Source organism: Anthonomus grandis, chromosome 7 (assembly GCF_022605725.1).
Source record: "Anthonomus grandis grandis chromosome 7, icAntGran1.3, whole genome shotgun sequence".
Classification (NCBI taxonomy): Eukaryota; Metazoa; Arthropoda; class Insecta; order Coleoptera; family Curculionidae; genus Anthonomus; species Anthonomus grandis.
In genome coordinates, this window is record NC_065552.1 from 9,672,917 (window position 1) to 9,699,591 (window position 26,675).

Sequence of the window (26,675 nt, forward strand, 5' to 3'; positions counted from 1 at the left end):
AAATATATATTAGAGAATGTTACAAACCAAAAAAATCGCAGATTAGAGCAAATTGGTAGAAGCGAATTATGACTTAGCGAAGGAGACCACCGAACTATCCTTAAGAAAGAAAAGTTAATCTACTAGTATCATGATATTTGCTTAGTGCGAGAAGCTCAGGGGATAAGGACTTAGGAATAATTCGAATAGAATATAAGTAAGTTTATCAGGATAACCTACCACGTCATGATAACCAACCTACTCACCACCACAATCATTATGCAGAAATAATTTCTGACCGTGGTGTAGAACTGAAAATTATCAGTCTGCTTTCATAGTTGAAGATCGAAAAACCTTTGAGTTCCTTTCTATTGTTCCAATGTTTCTAGTCTTATAGATTTGAAAAACAGAGATATATGTACTACTAAGTAATTGAATAATGAATCACAATGAGTGATTGGCTAAAATAGAAATTTTGTGAATATTATTTTCAAAATCACAATATCTCTATTTTAGACAAATTAAAAGAAGACTATCGGAAAGCAGAAGACTGTGGTATATTTAATACATGATCTACAAAGGCGAAATCAACAAGATGAAATAGAAGCGATGGAAGCAATTATATATTTTTCTTGGTTGACTGGAAAAGTACTGATCTGCGGAAGGTATCGTAAAAAGATTAAAAGAATGAATCTAATGACCCAGTAACCCAGTTGTGGTTCTTAAACTGGCAGTTCAGCCTTAAGTATTTCACAAAAGATGATACCCTCCTGGATACCTTCTAATTGATTGATTTTAATAGTCCTTATATACCTCGCTGTTAATTTCTTTAATAATACAGAAGACCTGAGACATGTCTAATGAAAAATAAAATTGCGTCACTTGATTTGTAGATTTTTGCATTATCACTCATAGTAAACTTCAAAATCCCTCACAGTTCTTAGGAATATCTGATCTTTAGGCTCATTATCATTCTCGTCTACGATTACATTATTTCTTTTTCTGAAATCTCTTTACAGCATTTTTTGATGACTATTTAGGTGTAGATCTTTCTATTTAGACAGTTATAGATTTTCAATTGTATCTTCCTGAATCAGTTCATTGTTAAGATGACTGTCTTAATTCAGTAAAACTTACGATAATTTTTTGAATGATATAGGTATGTGTGAGAATATTTTATGAAAGATATTGAGGAAATAAAATCAATCTCCCCATAAACATTAAAATCTGAACACCAAATAAGAATATCTGGCAATGCTATTAATGAGTTCAGTCATACTTCGGAAGAAGGAATCTGACATATGTGAAAGAGTTGTCGCAGAAACTGCAGCCGTATTAGCTGGTAGGTACTTAAAAGCAAAATTATCAGAAGTAAATAAAGAAAATATGAAATAAACAGTTCTGGCTGTCCAAGAGTCTCTTTTAAAGGCAAGTGTTCCGGAATCTAAAGCTCTATCTATAGTGGAAGTTGCCTTCGCAAGGATTAGTTTGATGGTAGTGGTAAAGAAGCCAGATAACTTCTTAATAATTTGTATAGATCTTTCAAATGTGAACAATAAAGTATTAACCAAACTAGATCACTCCCAGTAATTTTGAATATCTAATGTTCAGAACCATTACCTGACTCATTATTTTCATATGTGGCTTTATATCGTTTTGAATTGCTCTATCTTTTAATGATAGATTGACTTCATAGATTCGCTAAAACTCTCTTTTAATTCAAGTTTTTTTAAAGCTGTTTATTCAGAATGTGGATCTTGTACATCTTATCAATATCATTTTTTAAATTGCTATTAAATGATTGATTTTAACGTTTCCTTCTTTCTTTCTGTACACAGTTTATGTCCAAGTTAACAAGTTTTAGTTATTTGAAGCTTGCTAATCTATAAAATGGGTTTAAAAAAATGTCGTGGGACTAATAACGAAGAATACTCCGGTAGCGATGGCAAATAATCAGATCACTCCTTATCAATCTTCTAGATCTTCTAAATGGTTAAGGTTAGAAGTATTAGCTGAGCAAACTAAAGAAGTCAAACCAAAAATATGAGATGTTCAAATAAAAAACATTAAATGACCAGTTCTTGTAGCTAAAGAGTCAGTTTCCAAAGCAAGTGTTCTAGAATTTAAGCCTCTATCTGTTGTGGGCGTTATCTTATGATCACTCAATATAGAGAAGGGTATTAATGGATAAAAAAAAGTGAAAAGTCTATGAAAAAAAGTTGTAGCACCACCCGCGATAGTTAGTTCTGGTGCAAAGGTGTTAGATAACTTCTTGGGAATTTGAGGATCTTTAAAATGTTTACAGACAAGTTTAAACGTTTGATTTTTATTTAAACTGGATCATCCACTCACAGTAATGTTGAATATTTCATCTTTGTACTAATTATTTGCCTTATTATAATTTTTGTCTAACGTCATCATCATTGTCTACTCATATGAATTTTTATGCTCTTTATCTTTTAATGGCAGCTTGACTTCATATTCTGATTCGCTGAAACTCTCTTGTAATAGTAAAGTTTCTTTAAAGGTTCTACTTAGTAATTATTTAGAATGTAGGTCATGTACATTGTTGTGTTACCTATATTCTGTTTTAAAATGCTATTAAGTGATTGATTTTAATGCTACCTTTTATTTTTTTGTACGTAGTTCATTACCAGGATGACTAGGTTAACGATTTAAATAAGCTTGCAGTAAAAGTTTCTCAAGTTCCATCTTTAGTAAAGGTTATTTTACAATCATCCTATGCGAAAATCTATTTATAGATTTTCACATAGGATTCTTATTTATAGAGAAGTGGCTGATTAATGACCCTGATCACTTTCTAGATTATTATGGAATTTGGTATCAAAAGCAAATTTAAGTCATAAGGGCAATTAAGCCAGATAAGTCCGTAAGAATTTGTATGGATATCTCGAATGTCAATAGAGAAATAGACTTTCCAACTAGAATGGCAAAGTTTTTTTTGAAAAAACAGTCTTTTATAAAGGAAATAACGAACATAACTATTAAGGAAGATCACAATTGAAATTGTAGTCAGCACCTCAACAATTTCCATAGGTGGTTTAAAAATTATATCAAGATTTTGAGGTATGATTAGACATAAATTAGTCATTATCCAAATCACCCGATAATGATGATGCCTATGATTGCTATTCTTATTTTATAACTAGATATTTTATAGATTTGTTGCTTTTATAACTGCTTATAGAGATAGGAAAAGCCAATAAAACAACACAATGTTGCAGATAACTGGATTCAATATTTCAATTACGTCCAGCAGACCGATACATCGGCAACATACATAGGAGTTCCTCGCGTCGGATCGATTTTTCTCACGTGCAATGTCGGAGGGCGGATGTCCACCCCTTTCGGAAAGCTGCTGCATCTCCCGAAAAAAAAGCCCTTCGAACGTCGGGCACGTGACCAAAGGATATAATTTGCATTTTAATCAGGTTAGGGCGACTTCCGAGCTACTAACTTATCGATGCATATAAGCTGAAACCCTGATGCGGGACCTGCACGGGACGCAACCCTTTGTGAACGAGATGTACAGTACAGGAAGGGTTGAGATATTGTTCATAAGCTGTGCAGATTTTTTTCTTTTATTATGTTTGATGCGGACGAGAGTTTGTTTGGGAGATTAGGGATGTCAATGTCGTTGTATATGGAAGATGGTTAATACGAAATTAATTGGTAACTGGTTACTTGAGAGAGGCTGTAGAGGGCATAACAATGTTACTGAATACCTGATTAAAAACTGTCTATTAAGTTAATTAGTAATGAAATAAATACCTCTAATGGAGCACTCATTAATTAATTTAAATAGGAGTGCTGATTCGGGATCGGGGTGTAATCCAATCTTTGTGTAAAATTATATAAATCCACTTTAGTGGGCTGGGTATTTTTTTGCCCTGCTTATGTATTTAAAAAAGTAATCTATTACTATAAAAGAGTAATAACTTACGGAAAAGAGTGATTTTACACGAGAGTAGGTTTATCTACTATTTTTTCCAGCATTGACAATTTTTTTTTAATTATTAATCAACTTTTAGGAAATTTAAAATTTTTTTAATTAATTTTATCCATTTTTCGAGAAAAGGTTTAAACTTAGATTAAAGTGACAAAATTGTGATGGCATTGTAAAACTATATTGTTGATTTGGTTAATCGATGATTTAATTTTACACAATTTCTTAAAAATCTAATAAAACTGGTGATGATTTTTTTTTTAAGAATTTTAAGTTACTAAAACTTTTTTCGCCTTTTATAACTACAAATATTATGTAAAAAATATTAATAATATACAATATTGTATAATTATACTGTTAATATTATATACAATATTAATAAATTATTATAATTAATTTAAAAAAAAATACACATATTGATTACAAATTCAATAAAAATTAAATATACATTACATATAAAAATTTAAAGCAATTTAACTTAAAAAATAGTATTTGAAATTAGGTAAAAATATTAAAATTTACAATGATCTAAAATTATTAGTATTTTATTAGTTTTAATACCAATTTTTATTGTAACGTTTGTTTAACATACCATTAAAAACATAAGTCTACAAAACTAATATAAAATTATTGAAACAATTTTTTAATACAATTAAATGTATGCAACAAAATCGAACTATTTTAATTCACCTACGTATAGAAACTAATTGTAAATTTACAAGCTATTTAATATAAATCTCGGAAGTTTTACTTCAAATTACTAAAATTACATTAAACTTTACATTAGCATGGTAAAATTACAAATTTATGTAATTATTACGAATATTTCGTAAATTTTTATATTACAAAACCTACTAACAATAAAAAAATTTGCTTTATCTTTTGAAACCTTTCATAAACTTTGTAAGAACATTTAAGTAAAATTATATTTAAGCAATCTTAAGTAAAATTAGAAAATTACATTAAAATTCACATCAGTAGTATAAAATGACTAACTTAAATGTAAAAGTTATAACTTCTTATAATAATTTTTATGTAAAAAATTGTGTTTAATTATTTGCCTTAATTTTTTTTTAACGACTAAAGCAATTAAAGTTAGAAAGTAACTGGTACAGTTTGCGATAAATATTTGATGATTTAGTAAACATATTAATTATACAGATTGTGACATATCAAAATTTCTGCAAAAAATTCTTTGATAATCACCAATTTTAGCAGATTATTAGGAAATTTACTTAAAAAAAAACAAACATTATATAAAAATTATTAGAGTCATTCTGTAAATTTCGTATTAATCTGAACATTGGCTCTGGTTATCTATATACAATATAAGGTAAAAGGAAAAGTGAAAAGATCTACCTGAATATTTAGTTACACACTGAATGTTTGTTGATGTAGTTTTTGTTGTATACTCTATATATGTAGCAGCATAGACGGAATGCGGGTGTAATAGAATACTTAATATAAATCTACTTCAGTGGGCTAAGTAAATGTAAGATTTTTACCCTGCTTTGGTATTTAAAAACGCAATTACTTACTGGAAAAAGAGTGACTTTACACAAGAGTAGATTTTTAGCTACTATTTTTTCCAAATAAGAATGTCAAGAATTTTTAAAGAAATTATCAATTAAATTTTAGGTAATTTAACATGTTCTTAACCAGTTTTATTAACTTTTCAAGAAAATGGTGTAAAATTAAATTATTTTGTAAATATTTGACAGTGTCAATGTAGTTTTATCAATTTTCAGTAAAATTTCCATGTAACAATTTTAGGTTAAGTTGACAAAATTACAATGGCATTGTAAAATTATACTGTTGATTTTTTTACGCGATGATTTTTTTTTAAGTGAAGATTTTTAACTAGTGATTCTAATGTCAAAAAATAATGCAAAAACTATTAAAAATATTTAATAAATTTTAGTTATAATCCTTAAGTTATCTAAATTACAATATGTTTTTACATGAATATCCTGCATATTAATTATATACAATATTAATATAACATATAATAAAAATGAAATATACATTACATAAAAAAATTTTAGCAATTTTATTTAAAAAAAAGTTTTTGAAATAAAAAAAATATTGAAATGTTTAATTAATTTTTATACCAATTTTTATTGTAACGTTTGTTTGACATACCGTTTAAAAACATAAGTCTACAAAACTAATATAAAATTATGAAACTATTTTTAACACAATTATATTTATGCAACAGAATTAAAATATTATTTAATAAGTGACAAGGCTAATGTAAAATTAAATAAAACTATTTTACAAATTATTTGTCAAAATTGTAGCTTTAAATGATTAGCGTATTATTTATCATAAATCTTGGAAGTTTAATTAAAGATGTCTAAAACTACATTAAACTTTACATCGGCATTGAAAAATTACAAATTTATGTAATAATAATTACTAATATTTTGTAAATTATAGTAGCATTTATAATTTTATTATTATTACAAAACTTAATAATAATAAAATTAATTGAGCTTTATTTAATTTTTAATAAATAAAGCTACATAAACAAACAATTTAGCTATTTACTGAAAATGGTCGTAAATGTACGTGTTGTTTTCCCGAACCTTTTACAAATTTCGGTAAAAATTATATCTTGATTATCCTACTACATGTTTTAGTAAATTTCCAAATAAATATTTTTTTGTAATAAAATGGTGATGTAAAAACATTAAGCAATTTTAAGTAAAATTACAATAAAATTCACATCAGTAATATAAAATTACTAACTTCAAAGTAAAGTGATCACTTTTTATAATAATTTTTATTATACAAAATCCCTGTGTTTAATTGTATTCCTTAATTTTTGTTTTTTTTTAACTACAAACGCAGTTAAAGGTATACAAGTAGCAGATACAGTTTGCAATAAATATTTAATGATTTGTTAAATAGAATTATAAAGACAATTAATGTAATAATAAAATTAATGTAAATAATAATTAATAAATTATTAATGTAAAAAATTATACGATAAACTTTAAACAAAGAAAAAAGCATCGTCAATTTTTAGGCAGATTTTGAAAAAACCAGTAAAATATAAATCATCACGTAAAAGTATTTTATATAATAGAATTTTTTTAATGCAGGAATATGTTTATAATTTTTTGTTTGAATACTTTACATAATGTTTGAAAATTTACAATTTTACGTAAAAAAATATTATGTAAAAATTATAGTAATTTTTCAGTAATATTCTGTAAGTTTAGTAATAATCTCGTCTGTTACCCAGTAAGAGTTATGAATGAAAAGGTAAGATCTATATTTGGTTAGTCACTCAGTGTATATTAATATAGCTTCTTTATATTTTCTATATGCAAAGCAGCACATACTTTTTTTAATAGTTATGTTATACTTTAATACTTTCTGAACATTTAATATAAACTTATTATAACTTTGTTTAAAAAAATATATATTCAGTATAAAAATTCAAGAAAGAAGAAGGTGTTTTACAGGTGTCTTAAAGTTACGAATTTAAAAGAACTTTTTTAAAAGATTTACTACATACATATTCTAAATTATGTGTAAAAACAAAAATCATAGTTAGCAAATTATTGTAAATTTACAAAGCCAGAGTTTACATGTTATTTTTCCTAACATGTCATGACTTTGGCAAAAAGCCATAAGGAAATGTTAAATTTTAGGTAACTTTATGATATTATAAGTATAAACTTTATGTAAGAGTTACTGCTAATATTTTATAAATTGGAGTAATATTTTTGATGGTAACATTTATTTTATAATATATTGCAATGAAAATTATATAATTAGTATATTTGAAACTCTATATTTTAAAATATCACTTGTAAAAAAAATTAACTTTGCTTCACTTCGGTGCGAATTAAAATATTTGTAAATTTACCTGCTACTTTTTATACATTTTTTTAAAAACTAAATATAAAAATTATATTTTAAATAATTGTTGTTGGTATATTAAAAGAAATCGTGTAAAATCATGATGTAAACATTTGGAGTAAACATTATATTAAAATACACATCGGCATGTTTTTTACTTTACACTCTTTTGTAAATTTTTTGTATTTTTAACAAAAATGTTCTTTTTATTCCTTATTTTTTAACGACTTATGTAAGAAGTGAAATAAATTTCAGAAATAGAGTTTGTCATCAATATTCAAAAACTTGGTGAAATGAGTTATATGATTAGAAAAACTAGAACATTGCCATATAGATTAAGATTTGTAGATATTTTAGACGTTTGGACTATCAAAGAATCGCTCAAGTATCGTATCAAGCGCTCAACATAAGATTACACGTAACTTCTCTGGCAAAACTTGATAATATGTATGTCAGTGTTATACATATATAAAGATGTTTAATAAGGAATTAATTGGTAACTGATTACTTATATGTTTTGTGAACTATTTCGTAAGGACTTCCATAATGGCAAATAGGGGAGGCCATAGGAGGAAAAAAACAATGTTACTAACAACTCTTTATGAACTTAATAAGTAACGAAATAATTAACACTAATGGAGCAGTAATTAATTAATTTAATTAAAGGAGGCTGTAACAGAGTCAGAATGGGGGGTGTAATAGAATCTTTTATGTAAATCCACTTCGGTGGGCTTTAAAGAAAATTAAATACCTGCAGGGTTTGGTAAGATTTTCGCCCCGTCTGGGTATTAGAAAAAGCAATTACTTACTGCAATAAAAAATAATGTAAACATCAGCAGTTCTCAATAGATTTACAAAAACATCAGCACTTTTACTAGATTCAAAAAATTGTATAAAATTAAATATTATGTAAAAATAATTAAGTTATGTAAATTGACATTGGCATTGTAAACCTATAATATTATTCTATGAAAATTATTAGTAATACTTTATCAATTGTAGCATTATTCCTTTCTATTTTATATGAAAGTGGATTTGATTAACCAAATTCTAAATAAGTATTGAATGAAAGGTAATACTGAACAGGTAAGAAGATTTTATCTCCATCTACCTAAATAATTCAATAGACGCTAAGTGCCAAGAAATATAGGGCTTAATAAATTTACACAGTCGTACACAAACAAAAATACATTTCATGAAAAGGTGTTATACAAGCTGAAATGAATTTGATGTTTTAATAGTAAAATACCTAAATAAAAAGGAAACTAATCACAAACATTGAGCAAAAAATAAATCAAATTTTAGTAAGGAATACACAGTAATAAATATACTTATGATAAAATATGAACTTTGAAGATTTAGATATTTGACATGAATTGTCGACGAGTGACTTCCAATTACTCCCACATTTTGTGATTGCTAAAATTAAAACTACATGATCTGTTACTTCTTTTACTTCACCTATATAGAGCTGATCTTCGTACATAACTAGTTACCAGTGCTAACTTCATTTTTCTGCATAGTAGACTTTGCATTAATTTCGTCAAAATTAAGAAAACTTAATTTTGACGAAAATGTCAATTTTAAAAGCCACTTTTATGCTTTGGACGGCAGTGCTGACCCTATATATGTATATACATATTTATATGAGAATAGATAGATTATACACCTCATTTAAATAATAAAAATATCCTTAATATGGGTACCGTAGAAAACTTTATTTTTATACTTTTTTACATAGAATCTTAAAAGCTGGACAATCCTCATACCTTGCAGCGTTATTAATTCATTTTTACACCAGCATAATACAAGATTTGTTAATAAATACAGGGTACCTCAACATCGCACTGCAGCGTTTTATAAATCTTTTACATACACAGGAATTAAATTGTGGAATGATTTACCAGATGAAGTAAAAGAATTTACTTATAAAAGATTCCCAAAATACGCTAAGCAATTTCTTATTAATGTGCAAAAATAACCTACGTTTCTTCCAAATCATGTGTGCTGTGCTGTTGTCAGATTTTCCCGCTATGATAAGATAACCTGTAAAATTTATATATTTACTGTTAGCTTCCCTTGTTTGTCTCGCGCAGGCCTTTCACCCTTTTTTTTCTGCCATTTGCTATTCCATTAGAAGCATTATTAACTTATTTATAAATAATTTAGCTTACACAGGGGTACCACGCACAAATACGCATGACTTTGTATTTTGTGTTATCGGCCACTATTGTCGCGCTGTAGTCCTTTTTGTATAGTATATATCGGGTTCTATAGTATATATTTGTAAAATTGTTTGTGTGTAATTTGTATATGTATATATTGAACAAATAAAAAAAAATTAAATTTGAATCATGTAGGATCCAGCCACCACCATGCTTTACAGTAGGCTTTGTATACTTTGGATCAAATCTTTTGTCTTCTGGGATATTCCATTAGACCCAAATAAATTAAATTTACTTTCATCAGTAAATAATTTATTCCAATCGTTGGTTGTTCAATGCAAATATTTTTTCGCAAAGTTGAGTCGGGACTTCTAGTTCTTGCTGCTGATTACCGGCTCTTCTGCTAAATAATCGAGCTTTCCTTAGACGTCTTTGTATGGTCTTAGAACTAACATTAACATTATGCAATTCACTTGAAATTTTATTCAACGAGTTGTGGGGATCAGACTGGGTAATTTTTTTATGATCATTTCAATTTTTTTGGTTGTTTTTCTCGAGTGGTAATTTTTTTTCATGCTCTTTAACAAATAGCGTGTTTTAATTGGAAATTGTCTTGTTTAGAACAGATTTATGCAAACTAAGCATTTTGCTTATTTCCACTTGTCGTATACCACTCTTGTGTGCATCGACAATTTTTATACGAAGATCTTCCGACAAATATCTTTCTCGAGGTATATTCGCTAAAAAACTATTAACAGATCTCACGTAAAATAAAATAAGTACTAAATTCTTATGTGAGTTTCTCTATTTATGTCCAACCTAAAATATTTGGGAGAGGGAAGTGGCTGTGTTGCTCGAAGGACAATACAAATTAATTAAACCAGATGTATTCAGAGCAAGTTTATTTTAAAAGCTTAGCAGAGCGGTTTCGGCGTATGAGCCATCATCAGTGCTAACTGAAATGAGTTGGGTGTTATATGCGTAAAAAAATTATAATTAAAGGTGAACGAATAGAATGTACTCACTTGTCAGTTAAGCCCAGAAGTTTACCATAGTGGGAACACATTTGATATTATTAAAATTATACATAACATTTAGACACATTTAAGACTATACAGAACACTAAACAGGACGAACAGTATTTAAAAAGGGGAGAACGTTGGTCTCTTATTATGTCAATTATTAATATTTATAATATGCGAACCTATCAGAGTGGTAGTAGGGACAGATCGGTCTAGATGTCATTATCGTAAATGATATGCGAGTTGGTCATAAATTGGTGGCACAAATTAGACTACAATAGTGAATTTCTGTTCGGATAAGGAAATTGTTATCCTTTAAGAATGTAAAAGCGAACTTTTAAATTAGAAAATTGCCAATGCTTATAAAAATTTTAATGGTGTAGTCTCCTATGTAATGGAACGTAAGGTCTGTTATGGTTCACTTGTATATTTAAACAAGAGGGATTTTTTATGGGCTCGTTGGTGATATAAATATCCTCAAGAAAATCTAGACGGTTATAGTTTTTCGAGGTAACCTGTTGGAGAATTTTAAAATTAGACTTTGGACTGAAAGTAAATACCATTCTTTGATAATGTGTCAAGTTTATCCTTGGTATTGATCAAAATCGAATCCAAGTTGTTTTTAGTTTTATAAGAAATTTGTAATTCTGATTGGTGTTTAATGAAGCTATTATTGATTTTCTTATTTAGATAAGAATTAATGAATGGTAGAGATATGAATTTACTATCTTTTTTAAAGATCTGTTTTCTATAATTTTGGCTAATTTTATTTTTCTGATTAAAATATTACTTAGTTTGGGGTCATAGTTATTATTATAAGCAATTTCTTTAAGAATATTTATTTCGTTTTGAAAATTGGAAGGAGATAGAGGAATGCTTAAAAGACGGTGAATGTAACAATTAAAGGCAGCCATTTTGTGTTGGTGAGGGTGATTGGAAACATTTGAAATTATGTGGTCTGTTTGGGTGGGTTTCCGGTATATTGAATATTCTAAACTATTTGATTGTTTATGTATTATTAAGTGTAAAAAATTCAAATTATTATTTGTTTCTATTTTTTGTGTGAAAGAAATCTTAGGATGTATTTGGTTTAGCTTGTTTAAGAGTAAGTGAGCCCTACTATGTCACAATTCAAGAAACAGAGACAATCGTCAACATATCTGTACCAATTGAAAATTTCTTTATTGTTATCAGTCAGTATTGAATCAAAATTTGATTCCAAGTGATCCATAAAGACCTCCGCCAAAAATGGAGATAAGCACCTGCCTATAGCCAGGACATTTGGCTGTTGGTAAAACGGATTATTAAAAAGGAAAAAATTTTAAAAATTTTTTAAATAAAATTGCTCTGAATAGATCTGGTTTGATTAATTTGTTTTAAAATATTTGGATTAATACTATAAATAAACAACTGATAATAGAAAGGTGGAATGTGATGGAAAAAAACGCCGTTGTTAAGAGCGACAACATTTTTAGGAAATAGTAATTTAAATACTAAATGTTTTTATAATATGAATGATTTAATATTTTAAAAAGTCCGATAGTGTATGTGAACAATGAGAGTGCATTTTCTATCTTCTGCCTTCCCAATAAGAAAATTTCTTTTTAAAATTATTCTGATTAAAAAAATATAATATTTCAAAGACCATCCAGGGCCTTTTAAATTCTTGGGTGTCCTATCGCTTTAAATCAAATAATAAAACAAACGGGACTAACGTTTGGCGTCACACAACTACTCTCGACTAGACAAAAGACCGGTGCGTTAAAATTCAACCTGTTTCGTAAGAGAACGCCCCTACCCCCACCCTATTCCAGTTCACATGGCAAACAAAGAGCAAAGATACAGCTGGGCCGAGAAGAAACGACGTCGTTTCACTCGCCCGATAGAGAGAAAAAGCAAGAAAAAAAGAAGAAAAAAAACAAGTTCTCCACGTTCGGTCGCCTGTCGGTGCCGTGTTCGTGCAACCCGAGCGATGCACTGACCGCATAATGCAATCCGGCCAGAGACGAGTTACTAAAATTAGACAGAGTCGGAAGACGCGCCTCTAGTAGTAGAGGGAAAAAGACGGCGAACGAGTTGCGTTTCCGCTGAATTTGTGTAATTAAGGTGCCTGCTGGCGTTTCTTTTTCTGTTCGGATGTGGTCACGCAATCATCTGGTCACTGTTTGCATGAAGATTATGCCGTTTGAAAATGTAGTGCTGGGAACGAACAAACCAACTCTATATGTTGTCAAACCTGATTTTTGTTGTCTTAGAGTTGCGTATTTGATTAGGATAGTTTACAGTTGCTCTTTGTAAACTTCTCATGGGTCTTTAGGTGTGATTTCATTTAAAATGAAGATCAGCCCCATGAAATTTGATTCGCAAAAACGAAATTTCAGACGGCGACCATCTTAGGGTACTTGACTTTAGAAAAATTTGACACTAGTGACACTTGACAGTTTTGACGTTGATTTTTTTATTTTTAGTGTTAAGAATGCGTCGCCTCGTGGGTCAAGAAAAGTTTGTTGAAATTAATGGCGTTCTATTAACCGTAATTTCTAGTTTTAGGTTTTATTTTTTATTCTATTATGTATTATTCATATTCTATATATTATTATATCATATTCCTTATAGGTATAAATAGTAATTATTTACCCGATTTAACCTTTTATATTAATTGTTTTAAAAAATCAGTTCTAAATTAACTCTGTACTAGATTAGTCGTTTTCTATTTGAATAAAGTTTTTTTAAAAAACAAGTTTCGTGGGATCACTATATAATTGGCGCAGTCGATAGGATGGACTCTCTAACGTATTTAGGGATAAAATACGGTTCGTTTTAACGGTTTATTGAGAGGTGAACCTTAATTTTGGGAGTGCGAACTTTTACGCTGTTTCGTACTTCTAACCGGTTGAGTGAATTGAGTAGCTCAACGAGAAGATTCAGGAACAGTACAACGCCGCTGAAGCACATCAGCGTCGTGACAGCAACCAGTTCAGTGTTTCCAGAGACGAAGACTTCAAAGGGATATTGGAAGACACGGCACACGGACAAAATACTGGTTCTGCTGTAAGTACATGTCATTTAGAGAATCTAATCTCAATAGTGATAGCTCATCTGAAAGTTCATCATCTTGAGATACAACAATACTATCCATTCTGCAACCAACTTAAAACCTTACGAAATCATAACTGGCCACTTAGGCTCAAATTCTACTCCAGATATAAACATTGATAGTCAACTGGTTAACAATTATATTTTAATGCATCGCGAAAAAATTAAAATTCTGTATGAGAAAATTAATAACGACATTCAAATGAAAAAACAGGCCGACATAAATAAGGCCTATGAAAACCGTGAGGAGCTTCCAACAATACCTCAGGCTGTCCATGTAAAAAATAAATAAAAACAAAGCAAAACCTTATAATAAGTCCAAAAATTAAATATCTTCTGAAATCCGAAAATGATGAATAGATTAGACCTCTGAATGATAAATGTGTCGGAGGTAGACCGTATCATTGTCCAAAAACGTTGCAATCCACGTGTAATGTACCTTGTGGAATGAATATTTTAGTTAAACAAACAACAAAATCATGTCGTTTTCACAAACTTCAGATACCATAGAATCATATAAAAATGATTCCAGAATTGAACCAATTTTTAGCAGTTTTCCTCGAACCTGAAAATCTCGAAGTACAATGCAAAATTCAAACAATCGTGAAGAACCTTAAAGGAGTCTTTCTAATCGAGGAGGGATTTTGCAAAAATTTTCTACAGAAAACAAATGCTAATTTTTCAAAAACACTACGGTAGCCCTCTAGTCCTCGACGCCCCGAACTTAGAGTTCAAACCAAAAATCTCCCGAAGTTTCACATTCAACTAAAAAACTAGAAAAATCCCAGTGGAAGAAACCTCATATTCAAGCAAATATTACATCCCAAGCCTATGGACAATCACCCTGTATATAGGCTTACTAGTGGTAGTATTACATTTCCTTCTAAGGGTGTACAGAAACTGGTCCAAAGACAATGACGAAGATCCTTTTTTTCAGGATGTTCCTCTCCAACCAAGATGCCCGAGGTAAACCTTCCAGAGGATGCTCCATTCTAAGAGGCGAGGAGTTATATATCATATTCCTTATAAATCTAAATAGTAATCATATTATGTTACCACATCATTATTTTATATATTTAACGTTTCGGCCTTTTACCCGATTTAACCTTTTATATTATTTTTTTTTTTTTTTAAATTAATTCTGAACTAACTCTGTACTAGATTAGTCGTTTTCTATTTGAATAAAGTTTTTTTAAAAAACAAGTTTCGTGGCATCACTATATAATTTATATATATATATATACATATCTTCTCTCTTCGACGACTAGCTATTATCACCTAAAATAGTTAAGGCTACTTCAGACGCTCCACTTTCGCTAAGCAGTAAGCATCTCAACACTCGGAAACTAAGATAACATATACCGAGATCTTAGAATCCAAATGTGTCAATCGAGAAGACAAGTGAGGGCCCTTTATAACTCACAAGATTGCTATACAATCGATCACATCCTGGTAATACCTCGCTAAACAGCGACAAACTCTGGTATGCCATAAAACTCTAGCCATGGACCTATAGAACAACAATATAAAATATTACTCACATGTCGACATGATTTACCTGTGCACAAAACAATCACAACCATTCTAATATTCACCTGGTTTACAAACACCACCACACATGGTAAACTATGACCATTCTATATAAATGGCTCTTTTACTTTTTTGGGACTCTCTCAATCTCTGCTTATATTATTATTTATGTTTAAGGTATAGATTTTCAAGGATGTTGGATAACTCTTGGGCGGTTGAGGCACATTTAAACGAACACAAGTTGTTATATAAAATATACTTTTATTAAATATATTAAATTACCTTAGGATATTTTACAGAAGTTGGTATAAGATTTTGGTAAGTTTTCTAGACATAGGCTTCTAACCTATTCATAGCATTCAAGCCTATTATGTAAATATTGTGCAAGCATTCTTGTGTAAGAATATCTATGTGATTAATTGTCCAGGGGCGTTTTTTTACATTTCCTATGAACCCCATGTTAAAAAAATCATGGATGGCAGTATGCCAGGTCAGTTCATTAAAGGATTGCAATAACTTCTAAGCTATAAGTTTGTTCCAACCATTTTTCTGCCTCAAATTGTAATAGCCCTGATGTTCCATTTCAGTCAAGGCTTAGGTCTTGATGCAATTCCATGGTCTCCGCTAAAATATCAGGTTCTGTTAGAATCAGGTACAGTTATTCTTCATATTTCCGAAAACCAAGAAAATCATTTTCAGATGACCAGTTTGTTGATAATAAGATTCAAATTGCAAGTTCAGAGACTGTAGACAATAGTGGTATGTCCACTTTAATTAACTATATTAAAGACTTGCAGTCGATTTTGATGAAGTTCAACTATTTGCGCTCAAGGTAGTACGAATATAGCCAGACAACAAGCCAACTCATATCACTTTGTTGTTAATGGGCAATTTATTACTTTAAAATATAATGTTGTTAAACAACTAGTTGAACAATACATATTCCAATGTTTAGTCTAAATGAATTTTGGGTTTTTCGTACTCTCTCTTTTATTTAGAAGTTTACTTTTTTCAGACTTTTTTATTATTGAACTAATTATTTATTTATTGCAGTCATTGGGACATAAACAAAATATGTGCAAGACTATTATTATGATCCTACAATTTGTATTTTAATATAAATTAACAGTGTTAATTAGATATTGTATTAGAATACTTGAAATCTTGTATTTTTATTTTTAAGATGATTGAATAATATATTTTTGTATAATATATCATAAAATCATACAGTTGTGTGTGTTTTTAATTATTTAAGTCATTAAATAATACTTTTTATATTTTTGGTAACTTTAGTAGTTTTGGTAGTTTTCTCAAGATGGGTTTGTCTTAAGATTTCGAATTTCCTGTGGTTAATTGAATTCAAGTTTGGAGCTAGATTTGACCATGTCTTCTTTCAAATCAAATTGGTTACATGGGTTGCCAATAGTTATGGCTTACAAATGACAAAATTAGTTTGAATTATTGCACCTTCAGTAGAAGGCCAATTTCTCTGCGTTAACAAGACAACTTGAATTTATCTATATTTGTGTTCTGTGAAGAAGATGTTTCTTCTTTGAATTTCTTACTTCTGATAATGGTACAGCATTTTTTAAGTAAAAAAGATCTGCTAACTCAAACTTCTTTACTAGACTAAACCAACAGCAGTGATTTATTGGTAATGGAGCCAAAAATAGGCAGTTTTGGAATTGACACATTCCATGCTTTATGGCTTATGATTTATCAAATGGTAAGTCTACGATTACATGATTAAATTTAGTCCAAGCCAATGTGCTGCCTAGCAAAGAACTTCTCATATTTAACAATAAATTACCTGAACAGTCAGTTATATTTCCAATTTTATGAAACTAATTAAAATGTCATACATTTTACATAAATAAATGGTATTTAAGGTTCTCTGCCAATAATTACTTTGAAAGTAATTAAAATTTGCTAATTGGTTTTTCGTTTCCTATAAATTACGTTTCAATGCACTCCTTTAAGCTGAATTTTATGAAAGATATTCAAGTGTAGTTATTCCGTTATTTGCAGATTATACCATAACTTTTCAAGAGATTTGATTGTATCCAAAATCCCTTTAAAGTCGTCAGATAAATTTGAGATGATTTGTGAAATGGATTTTGGAACCAAATAAATATTTTAGCATTTCAGACGAACCTTTAATGTCACTCTTAAGATTAACATTTAGTTGCTTATGACGATATTGGGTTTATAATCCATGGTGTCCGATCTCAAATGTTGCTTGTATAAGCACTTTTCTCTTAAATTTTGCCAAAACCATATTTTAACTCTTGTATCAAAGCAGTTAAGGAAGCAAATGATCTTCTTTGTCATTTAATTATTTCCAGGTTAGATTTCTGGATTAGATTTATAATAGTATTTGGATTTTGGTCTACGACTAAGCAACATATGCTGTAAATTAATGCCAATTAAAAATTTTTTTTTTTGGAATAAATATTTTATTGATAAAATTTACAGACATAAAAACGCATTAGGATATACAAAGATTTTACACTTTAAGCAAAATAGTTATGTAATATATAAAACACGATTAAGTCCAATGCAGAAAATGTCGAGGTTGGTGAAATGCTGCATACAAACTCCCATCAGTCCATGCACAAATGCTGCCATAATTTGTCCGATGAAGTTCTGGCTCGAACAGTTGCAGCAGCCTGGTTCTTCTCAGGGTGAGATCCTAAATCGGAGACTTCTAACGAGGTAGCGAAATAAAATTAATCTATTGACGAATTTTTATAGAGAAATATCATATAAATTTGAAGGGCGCTTTCTCATATGCGATATCTATTACTGCGAAGAAGTGTGAAAAATAAATATTCTGTGAATTCTCTTCTTGTGAATATATTTTTTAATTGTTTCTATATTACACGCATATAGGCTCGGTACCTTATAATGCTACAATATTCTCTTTTTATTGCTTTGAATAAATTATAATTACAAGATGAAGAATGCTTTTTACTAGGGTATTATAAAAACATGTTAGGTCTTTCGTATCAATTATAAACCTTAAACTTGTTATTATGAATTTAATTATTTTAGATGCTTTGCATATAATGTTTTTCAAATAGAGAATAAGCTTAAGATCTTTATTAAATATGAATTCAATGCCATTAATTATCGCCTTGTTCTATTACTAGTGATTTTTTGATAAAGTTATTGTTATTTAGAGGATCCTTAAACTTAAAAATGATCAGGTGTTTACACTAGAAAAATGTTATGAGAGATTTTTCATGTTCACACCAGGTAGGAAAACGATAGTTCAAGTTTCCCTGCAATCTTGAGTCTATTGTAACTGCATTCAAAAATAAAGATAGGAATAAAGATAGGATAGATAATTAAGAGGAAAGTATATTTAACACCATCAAATGCCTTTGATAGAATTCTACATACTAGGAGGTATAGTGAGGTTAGGCAGCCTTTTAAAAGCTATTGAATCGCTTTCTCTATAGAATGATGCGTGAACAGCTGACGAAATTGCGGAGATATTATTCATCAACAATGCACTGGAGATCACAAAGTCGAGTGTCATTGTGATACATTATGGTAAGAATACCAGAGTAATTCTTAAGTGAATTTATATAATATATCAAAAATTTCTCGATGTTAGTTTGTTATACTGTGTGTTCTATTTTTTAATAAATTCGGCAAAAGAAAGGTCAATATGGTATTTGGATTCTCTATGTAGATTTAAGTAAATCTACGAGGTAATCCTTAGCTGAATTAGATTTTCAGTATCTGTGATAGATTGCATTTTTCTATATGAGACGCTTTCGCGGGCAAGGTCTGTACCATTTTTGGAGTTTTTCATGTTTTATAATCTTAGGCACACATTGATTTATCGCTTTAGTCAGTACGCAAATCCCAAAATACCTCTTTGCGCCTCAAAAATGGCCAATCAATGCTTAAGAAACTATTTTGCCTGATGATACTTGTAGATAAAAAATGGAGGATGATGTAGATCGGATTTGGTAACGAGGTGCATCACACTCTTGAACCAATAAGGCTCAAAATAGTCCATAAATATATTGACCAAGATTCTATCAAAAGGAATTAAAGGATAATAAAGAAATTTGACACTTATTGGTGGTCGAAGTTTCATCTCTACCAGTGACGGAACTAAGGTCTCATGAAAAGGTGAATTATAACTACCAGCTGCTGGTTTCACAAGCTGTATTGCAGTAACAGACTCTGCTGTGCAAGTACAGGTATAAGGATTAAAAGGAGCACTTAAACTGTTGGAAATTTGAAATGAATCTTGTCAAAGCGGGTAAAGATACCATTCGTTTTTTGTATTATGCGAACTTCGACACCGTTTCTTCTAAAGGAGTTTTACGTTCATGAGTATCAGTGTCTGAAAATTTGTTTTGTATTGCTGTTCTTGGTTTTTGTCTTAATTAATGCATGCGATAAATTTGTTATCTTTACAGATTGACGAATTTTAAACTGACTGCAACAATAAATAATGTATCACATAATTTCATATAGAAGATGGAAACAAAATATTTTTTACTGGTACTGGAGACTCTTAGAATCATTAGAATCACACGTATAGAAGCCAAACCTTAAGTTATGGATTGAGCTGTCCTTATAGTGTGTTCCTCGAACCACTCTATGTAGATACTCGATTTAAAGAAGAATTCACGTAAAAAAAAAGTAAAATCAAATCAATCAATATTTGTTAAAGCATCATACATGATGCTCTTCTTACAACTATCTTTACAAATAATCCAATTGCAACATGCAATTATTCCCATGACATTTCCAACTTTGCGCCTACAGCAATCTTCCTTCGCACAAGAAATTATTGGTAAAATACTCATTACGTTTTTACTCGAATTACTCCTACCTTCCAGTTTAATTAGCACACAGAGCAGTTAATTGATTCTATCAATTAACACTTGTTCGTGAATTGATGGATTTAATTCGGCATGATACAGATTGTCAAATTCTGGGAGAGCTGATAATTGCTTAGAAAATTAATTTACCAAACTGGATTTGACGGACCCGTATTATAATTAAGTACAGTACCGCAAAAGCTGATTTTAGATTAAAATTAATTGTTCAATTGTTTAATTGTTCAATCCAGTAGATTAAAATTAATTGTTCAATTTGTTCAAGCCAAAGTAGTTCAGACCCATAAATTTTCCTATACGGATTATTATAAAGGTCAAAGTTGAGCCATACGGCCAGTAGAAATGTATGTCACTTAAAACAAGAACGTATTAGAATAAGATCCTGCATGTTGATAAAAAAATCTATTTTAATGGTTATGGTTCCTATCATATAGTTTCAGCCTCAGTCCTCCTGTAAAATATTTCGCAGTTGATTGCTTGTTTCTGCTGCGGACCTATCTTTTTATTTAATTGCCAATTAAATAAAAAGATATTTTGAATTAGAATTGTGAATGTAAGTGTAATATCTCTTTAAAGGAAAATGTAAATTGAAATATTATGGAAAAATCCTCCTGAAAAAAGTCTATTATCGTCATTTTCATACATAGGTGTCAAGAAACTGTAAAACTAGGTAATATACTGATAATGATATTATCTAGACAGGAGTTACTAGTTATTGTAATACTTTTATTTTCATGTATAATGGAAGCTAAATTAAATATTTTTAACAAATTTAAAAATTGCTAGGTAATATTAGAATTTCATAAGAAATTTACATTGACATCGCGTAGGAGAATAATTTTAGAATTTTCATTGTGCATAATGCTACAGATTAAATTTGTCTATTCTAAAAAATTCGTAAAGTATCCCTTAAGGGGTGATAGATGGCCACTATAATATATTTCTTAGTCCTGTTAGTATACTCCACTGCCGCAACCTCAAATTCCAAAATTGCGGATAAGTTGATATTAAATATTAGATATTAATTTTATTAAGTAGATGTTAATAAGTAGATGTAATGAAATGTGTAATTTTTAATTTGGCGAGCATTTATTTGGCACTCACTTACCCAGTGTCTCTAATAAGTTCACTACTTCATTAATCGAGTTATTTAGAGAACGGACATGTTGATGCAGAATCTGGATGTTATTTTTATTAAAATTTGAAAATACATTATTTTTAATCATCTATGAGACTTATTATTTTACTAATTTGTTATAGGCATAGTTGCAGTTATACAGCTTTCTTGTATGAAACACGTTAAATAATTGCCAACTTTTCGATGCTAATTAGCCGCGTTATGAATGGTAACATGAGATAAAATGTATTATAAAAACGATATGAACGAATATTACAAAAATAACAGCGATAAAAATAAAATTACAAGAAAATATATATGTTTTTCTTCTATTTTGTTCTATTATATTATTTTTAATTATATATATTTGATAAGTTTCATGCTAAAACGTGATTGGTTAAGTGAAGAATGGCCATTGTTATTTTTAAAATTAAAACAAGAAAAAGAGAAGATAGACGCAGAAGAAAGAAGTCAGTAATACCTTAAGTAGTTATACCTACTATGCATACATACCTTATGCGGTGAAAATAAAGTAGCTAACACAATCAATAGCCTAAGACAAGTCCCATAAAATAACGGGCACCTATTTGCTTTACACTAACTGAAGCATGGTGAGATCTTTTAGAAATGTAAATATTGCACGGTTCGTTCATTTAAACTCTTAAAAGCTGAACTGTTTTAGAAGTAGTTAATAAAGAAGAAAGAGAAGTTATACGGCTTTTGGTCAAAGTGTAAGTAATAAAGCAATTGTTTTATGAAAACTAACAGTCTATTGCAAAAGATGTGACTCTAGAGTACTTTTAGGAAAGTTTACCTTGCTGGAATTTCATTCCTCACTGAGATTGTTTGTCGTTTACTGATTTGGTAAGGGTAAATTCTCTACCATTTTTACCATTAATATGACGGATGGAGGATTTCGAAAGAAGAATTTCACATTGGACTTAACCAAAAGGTTCTGCCATGGGGTAATCAACTCAACTGTCTTCAACAGAATGATGTTTTACAATAAGGAGAGCAAGTTACTGAATTAATTCTTTTACCTCCATAAATAATAACTTGATTCCTACTAATTGACTTACTAGGATGGCTTATTCAAAAATTTCAACTGTTACCAAGGATTTAACCAAAGAATTTGAATCGTTATGGATTCTCGTCATCAGCATTGCATCAATATCTGTAATTGTCACACATAAACTCAATAGGAGTATTGAGGTATAAAATCATTATAGTGTTGTTGTAAGTTAGCAATGTTAGTTGTTGTACGAAAATTGGAGAAATTAATAAAATTTGCATAATCTCCGTAAATAAAACAAAGGCTTATACCTTTTTTAATCCTTATTTCTGTTAACATGTAACCCTCTTGCTCGTCAACTTGTATGTAAATTAAGTAACATCAGAGGTGAAATTGCAAATTGCTGATGATTGATACACGCTTATGCAGGGCTGTGACTACCAATTATTGGATGTTGTTATTCTCATTTAAAAGAGAGTTTCAGCTATTTTTTACTTTTGACAAGCTCTCTCCAAGAATATTGAAAAGAAGGAGAAGGTGATGATATGAATGAAAACTGTAATTAATGCGATGGCCTTTAAAATGAGAATTAATATACAGTATTAATATAAAATATACTTGCTATGCTTTCGTTTATTTAGTATGTCAAATTTAATTTTTTTCAACTGTTTTTTTTAAACTTCTACTATGAACACTTCTCACATAAACGCATAACAGCTGTTTCTTTAAAATAAGCGTTGAACTGTTATTTTATGTCGACGTTGTATTAGAATTACTAATACAATGTCAAATAATTAATTAGATAAAATAATTAACAGAAGTTTTATTATAACTTTTATGGATCCATCACCAAATTCAGTAAAGTTCGTAGGAAAAGCGGTGATATCTCGAAAACCGTAACACTTGGTATAATACTATATAGGGTTAAATATTTTTAAAATGATTTAAATATCGCCCCCTTTGTTATATAAATCGGTGAACCAAACACCCTGTATATAAGATTAGTCACAACTTAGTGCCAGAATCTTTAAATAGTTTTTGAAAGACGTTTTAAAGTACATAATTATAATGTTATAATACTGTGTTTCGTAGCAAAATCAGCAATCTCCGTAATATGTCACAACAAAACTAACAATTTCCGAATGTTTATATCAAAGTGAACGATCTCCAATTTTTATATTTAAACTGTGGTGGTAATATTGATCCTAAGATGTTTTTGGAATATGTACGAAGAAGCACATTTACTAACAAGCTACAAACTTATATTTTGAAAAAATATGTTTTCGTATATCAAAATCATTTTTTACCGATTACCAGACTTATGCTGAGTGGGAGTTTGCTGTTTTTGTTATGACACGCCTCATTTCGCTTGTAAGAGGCTCGGTTATTTTACCATCAATGTGCTAAATCTCATAATTATGCTCCAGAAAACTAAAATAATGAATAACGACATTGTCAAAGAAATGATTTCATTGATTCTCAATAAGTAAACGTAAAGAGCTTTAGTATTTCACAATTATTAAACTATTAAAGTGCAAAAGCTCTTAGTTATGCCGCAAGAAGACTAGCATAACGAATAATGAGATTATCAAAGAGAAGACTTCATATGACTAGTCTAAATGACATATCATCTAGCAGAAATTCAGAGTTCTCAAAACAAGCTAAATGACGAAAGCCGGCAACCTTAAACTAAAATCCCAGCGAGGAGGCCGGCTCGAAGGACCAAATGACGGAAACTTTTAAACTTCTACTACGAGCACTACTCACATAAACGCTAACAACCAGCTGTTTCTTTAAAATAAGCGTTTCCTATTTAACCGCTTAAACAAAAGCTCTTAATTATATCCTAAGATAAAAAATAGAAAAATTTGATTTGATGTCGACGTTGTATTAGAATTACTAATATAAAATCAAATAATTAATTAGATAAAATAATTAACAAAAGTTTTATTATAGCTTTTGTGGGTCCATCACCAAATTTGGTAAAATTCGGAAAAACGATGATATCTCGAAAACCGTAACACTTGGTGTAACACTATATAAGGTTAAGTATGTTCAAAATGATCTCACCTATCACATACTTATAATATAAGATCTAAAGATGAATATAATTTCACTTTATTTCGAACATCAGCATTGCAGAAAACCCTACTAAACTATTATATTATATCCACTATGATGGACTCTCTATATTTAACGGACTGCCAGAAAATATCAAGAATCCTAATATGTTTTTGGAATATGTACGAAAAAGCACAAACTACAAACTTATATTTTGAAAAAATCGTTTTCGTATATCAAAATAATTTTTCACCGATTACCAGACTTATGCTGGGTAGGAGTTTGCTGCTTTTGTTATGACACGCCTCATTTCGCTTGTAAGAGGCTCGATTAGTTTACCGCAAATGTGCTAAATCTTTAATTATGCTCCAGAAAACTAAAATAATGAATAACGACATTGTCAAAGGAAATTATTTTATTGATTCTCAGGAGGTAAACGTAAAGAGCTTTAGTATTTCACCATTAAAGTGCAAAAGCTCTTAGTTATGCCGCAAGAAGACTAACATACCGAATAACGAGATTATCAAAGAGAAGACTTCATGTGACTAGTCTAAATGACATATCATCTAGCAGAAATTCAGAGTTCTCAAAACAAGTTAAATGAAGGAAGCCGACAACTTTAAACTAAATTCCCAGCGAGGAGTCCGGCTCGAAGGACCACGGAAAAAAAACAAAAATAACGGAAACCCGCCTGAGTTGCCATGTTGCCACAGCGCTGGCTCAAAGGCTCATCAGCCTCTATGCGGGTCACGTGATATTACGGTCGTCGCGAGTTTGATATTGATATAAAAAGGTTCAGTGGGGACCATTGACAATCATTTAAAGGTTATGGCTCGGTAAGAAAGAAACACTTTATTAGGATGTTTAAGTTCCGTTACATTTATTTATATGGGTTGTTAATAATAAAACATTTCAATGACAGTGAATCTAAAAAAATGAATGTCATAAAATAATAAATCACTTGTCGTCTCGATTTCGGCACCGAAATTCCCGCAAATAACGTCCGTGACAATGACCGCAAATAAAATAAAACAGCGTGTTGTTGCCAAGTATCTCGACATAAACAACAACAAAAAAAAGAAAAAAAAAGTCCTGAAATTTGAATGAACTTGAACTCGTCTGACGTACCTGTCTGAGGACTCCGAACTGTCATATCGGTCAACGCATCTCTTCTTTCTGCAGTCCTCCTCTTCTTCTCCATCCTTGTCCACATTCTTCTCACGCAATTCCTGAAACAACTGACCACTGGCACGTCCTTTACAGTAAAATCTCTGCACCTTCTCGTTATTTTCCTCTTTTTTTTCGCACTCCATCACAACATCATTGTCACTAGTTTTCACTAATAAAGTCTCGATAGCGTTTCCGACAGAGTCCGCCGCACGCAACCCGTCTGCCATATTTAACACACTATCAGTTCCCAGAGGGAATCGGGGAACTGGTCGGTAAAGTTCGGATCTGTTCGCGTAGGAACGCGACGCGCGCCCAATGTTGCCGCTCTTACGCTCGTTGGGTCTTTAAATGTTTTCTCTCTTTTCTTTTTTTCCTTGATCGCTCGCTCTTGGTGAGTGAAGAGTTAAATACCACCGTTTAATAAACTACTTAATTGTAGGTAGGTGTTTATTTGCGAAAGTAACAAAAGGAATACCGATTTTACACAATAAACATACCTGGAATATTCGAAAAATTATATGACTTTTCAAATTTCCCGGGCTACGGGGTTCGATGTGCATTTTTTTATGTTTTTGTGTTGGTGTCACCCTGTATATAGTGCATGCGCACTGCACTAGCCAAAAACCACCGGCATGAAGGTTGAATGTGGCGGGGCGGAATAGTCTGCCACCCAAGATGGCCGATTGATTGTGATTGACTAATTTTTGACGTACATCAAATATGACAATAGTGACATTTTAATCGTCGTATTTGACGATTGTCTTTTTTAGGTTCTCTTTGGGTGGAAAGCAAGCCAAGCCTCATAATTTTCTTCC

General features: G+C 30.2%; 1 protein-coding gene across 2 annotated transcripts in view; it reads right to left on the reverse strand.

The window, feature by feature from the left end:
• LOC126738965 (uncharacterized) overlaps nt 1-26,235 on the reverse strand; it is a 316,299-nt gene extending 290,064 nt beyond the window's left edge. The window contains exon 1 of one of the 2 annotated variants that reach the window (XM_050444469.1): nt 25,819-26,235. In XM_050444469.1, coding sequence (XP_050300426.1) covers nt 25,819-26,087 — 269 coding nt within the window. In that variant the 5' untranslated portion in view covers nt 26,088-26,235. The remainder of the gene's footprint in view (nt 1-25,818) is intronic. The other variant, XM_050444471.1, reaches the window with a different exon arrangement.
• Nucleotides 26,236-26,675: the final 440 nt, after the last annotated feature.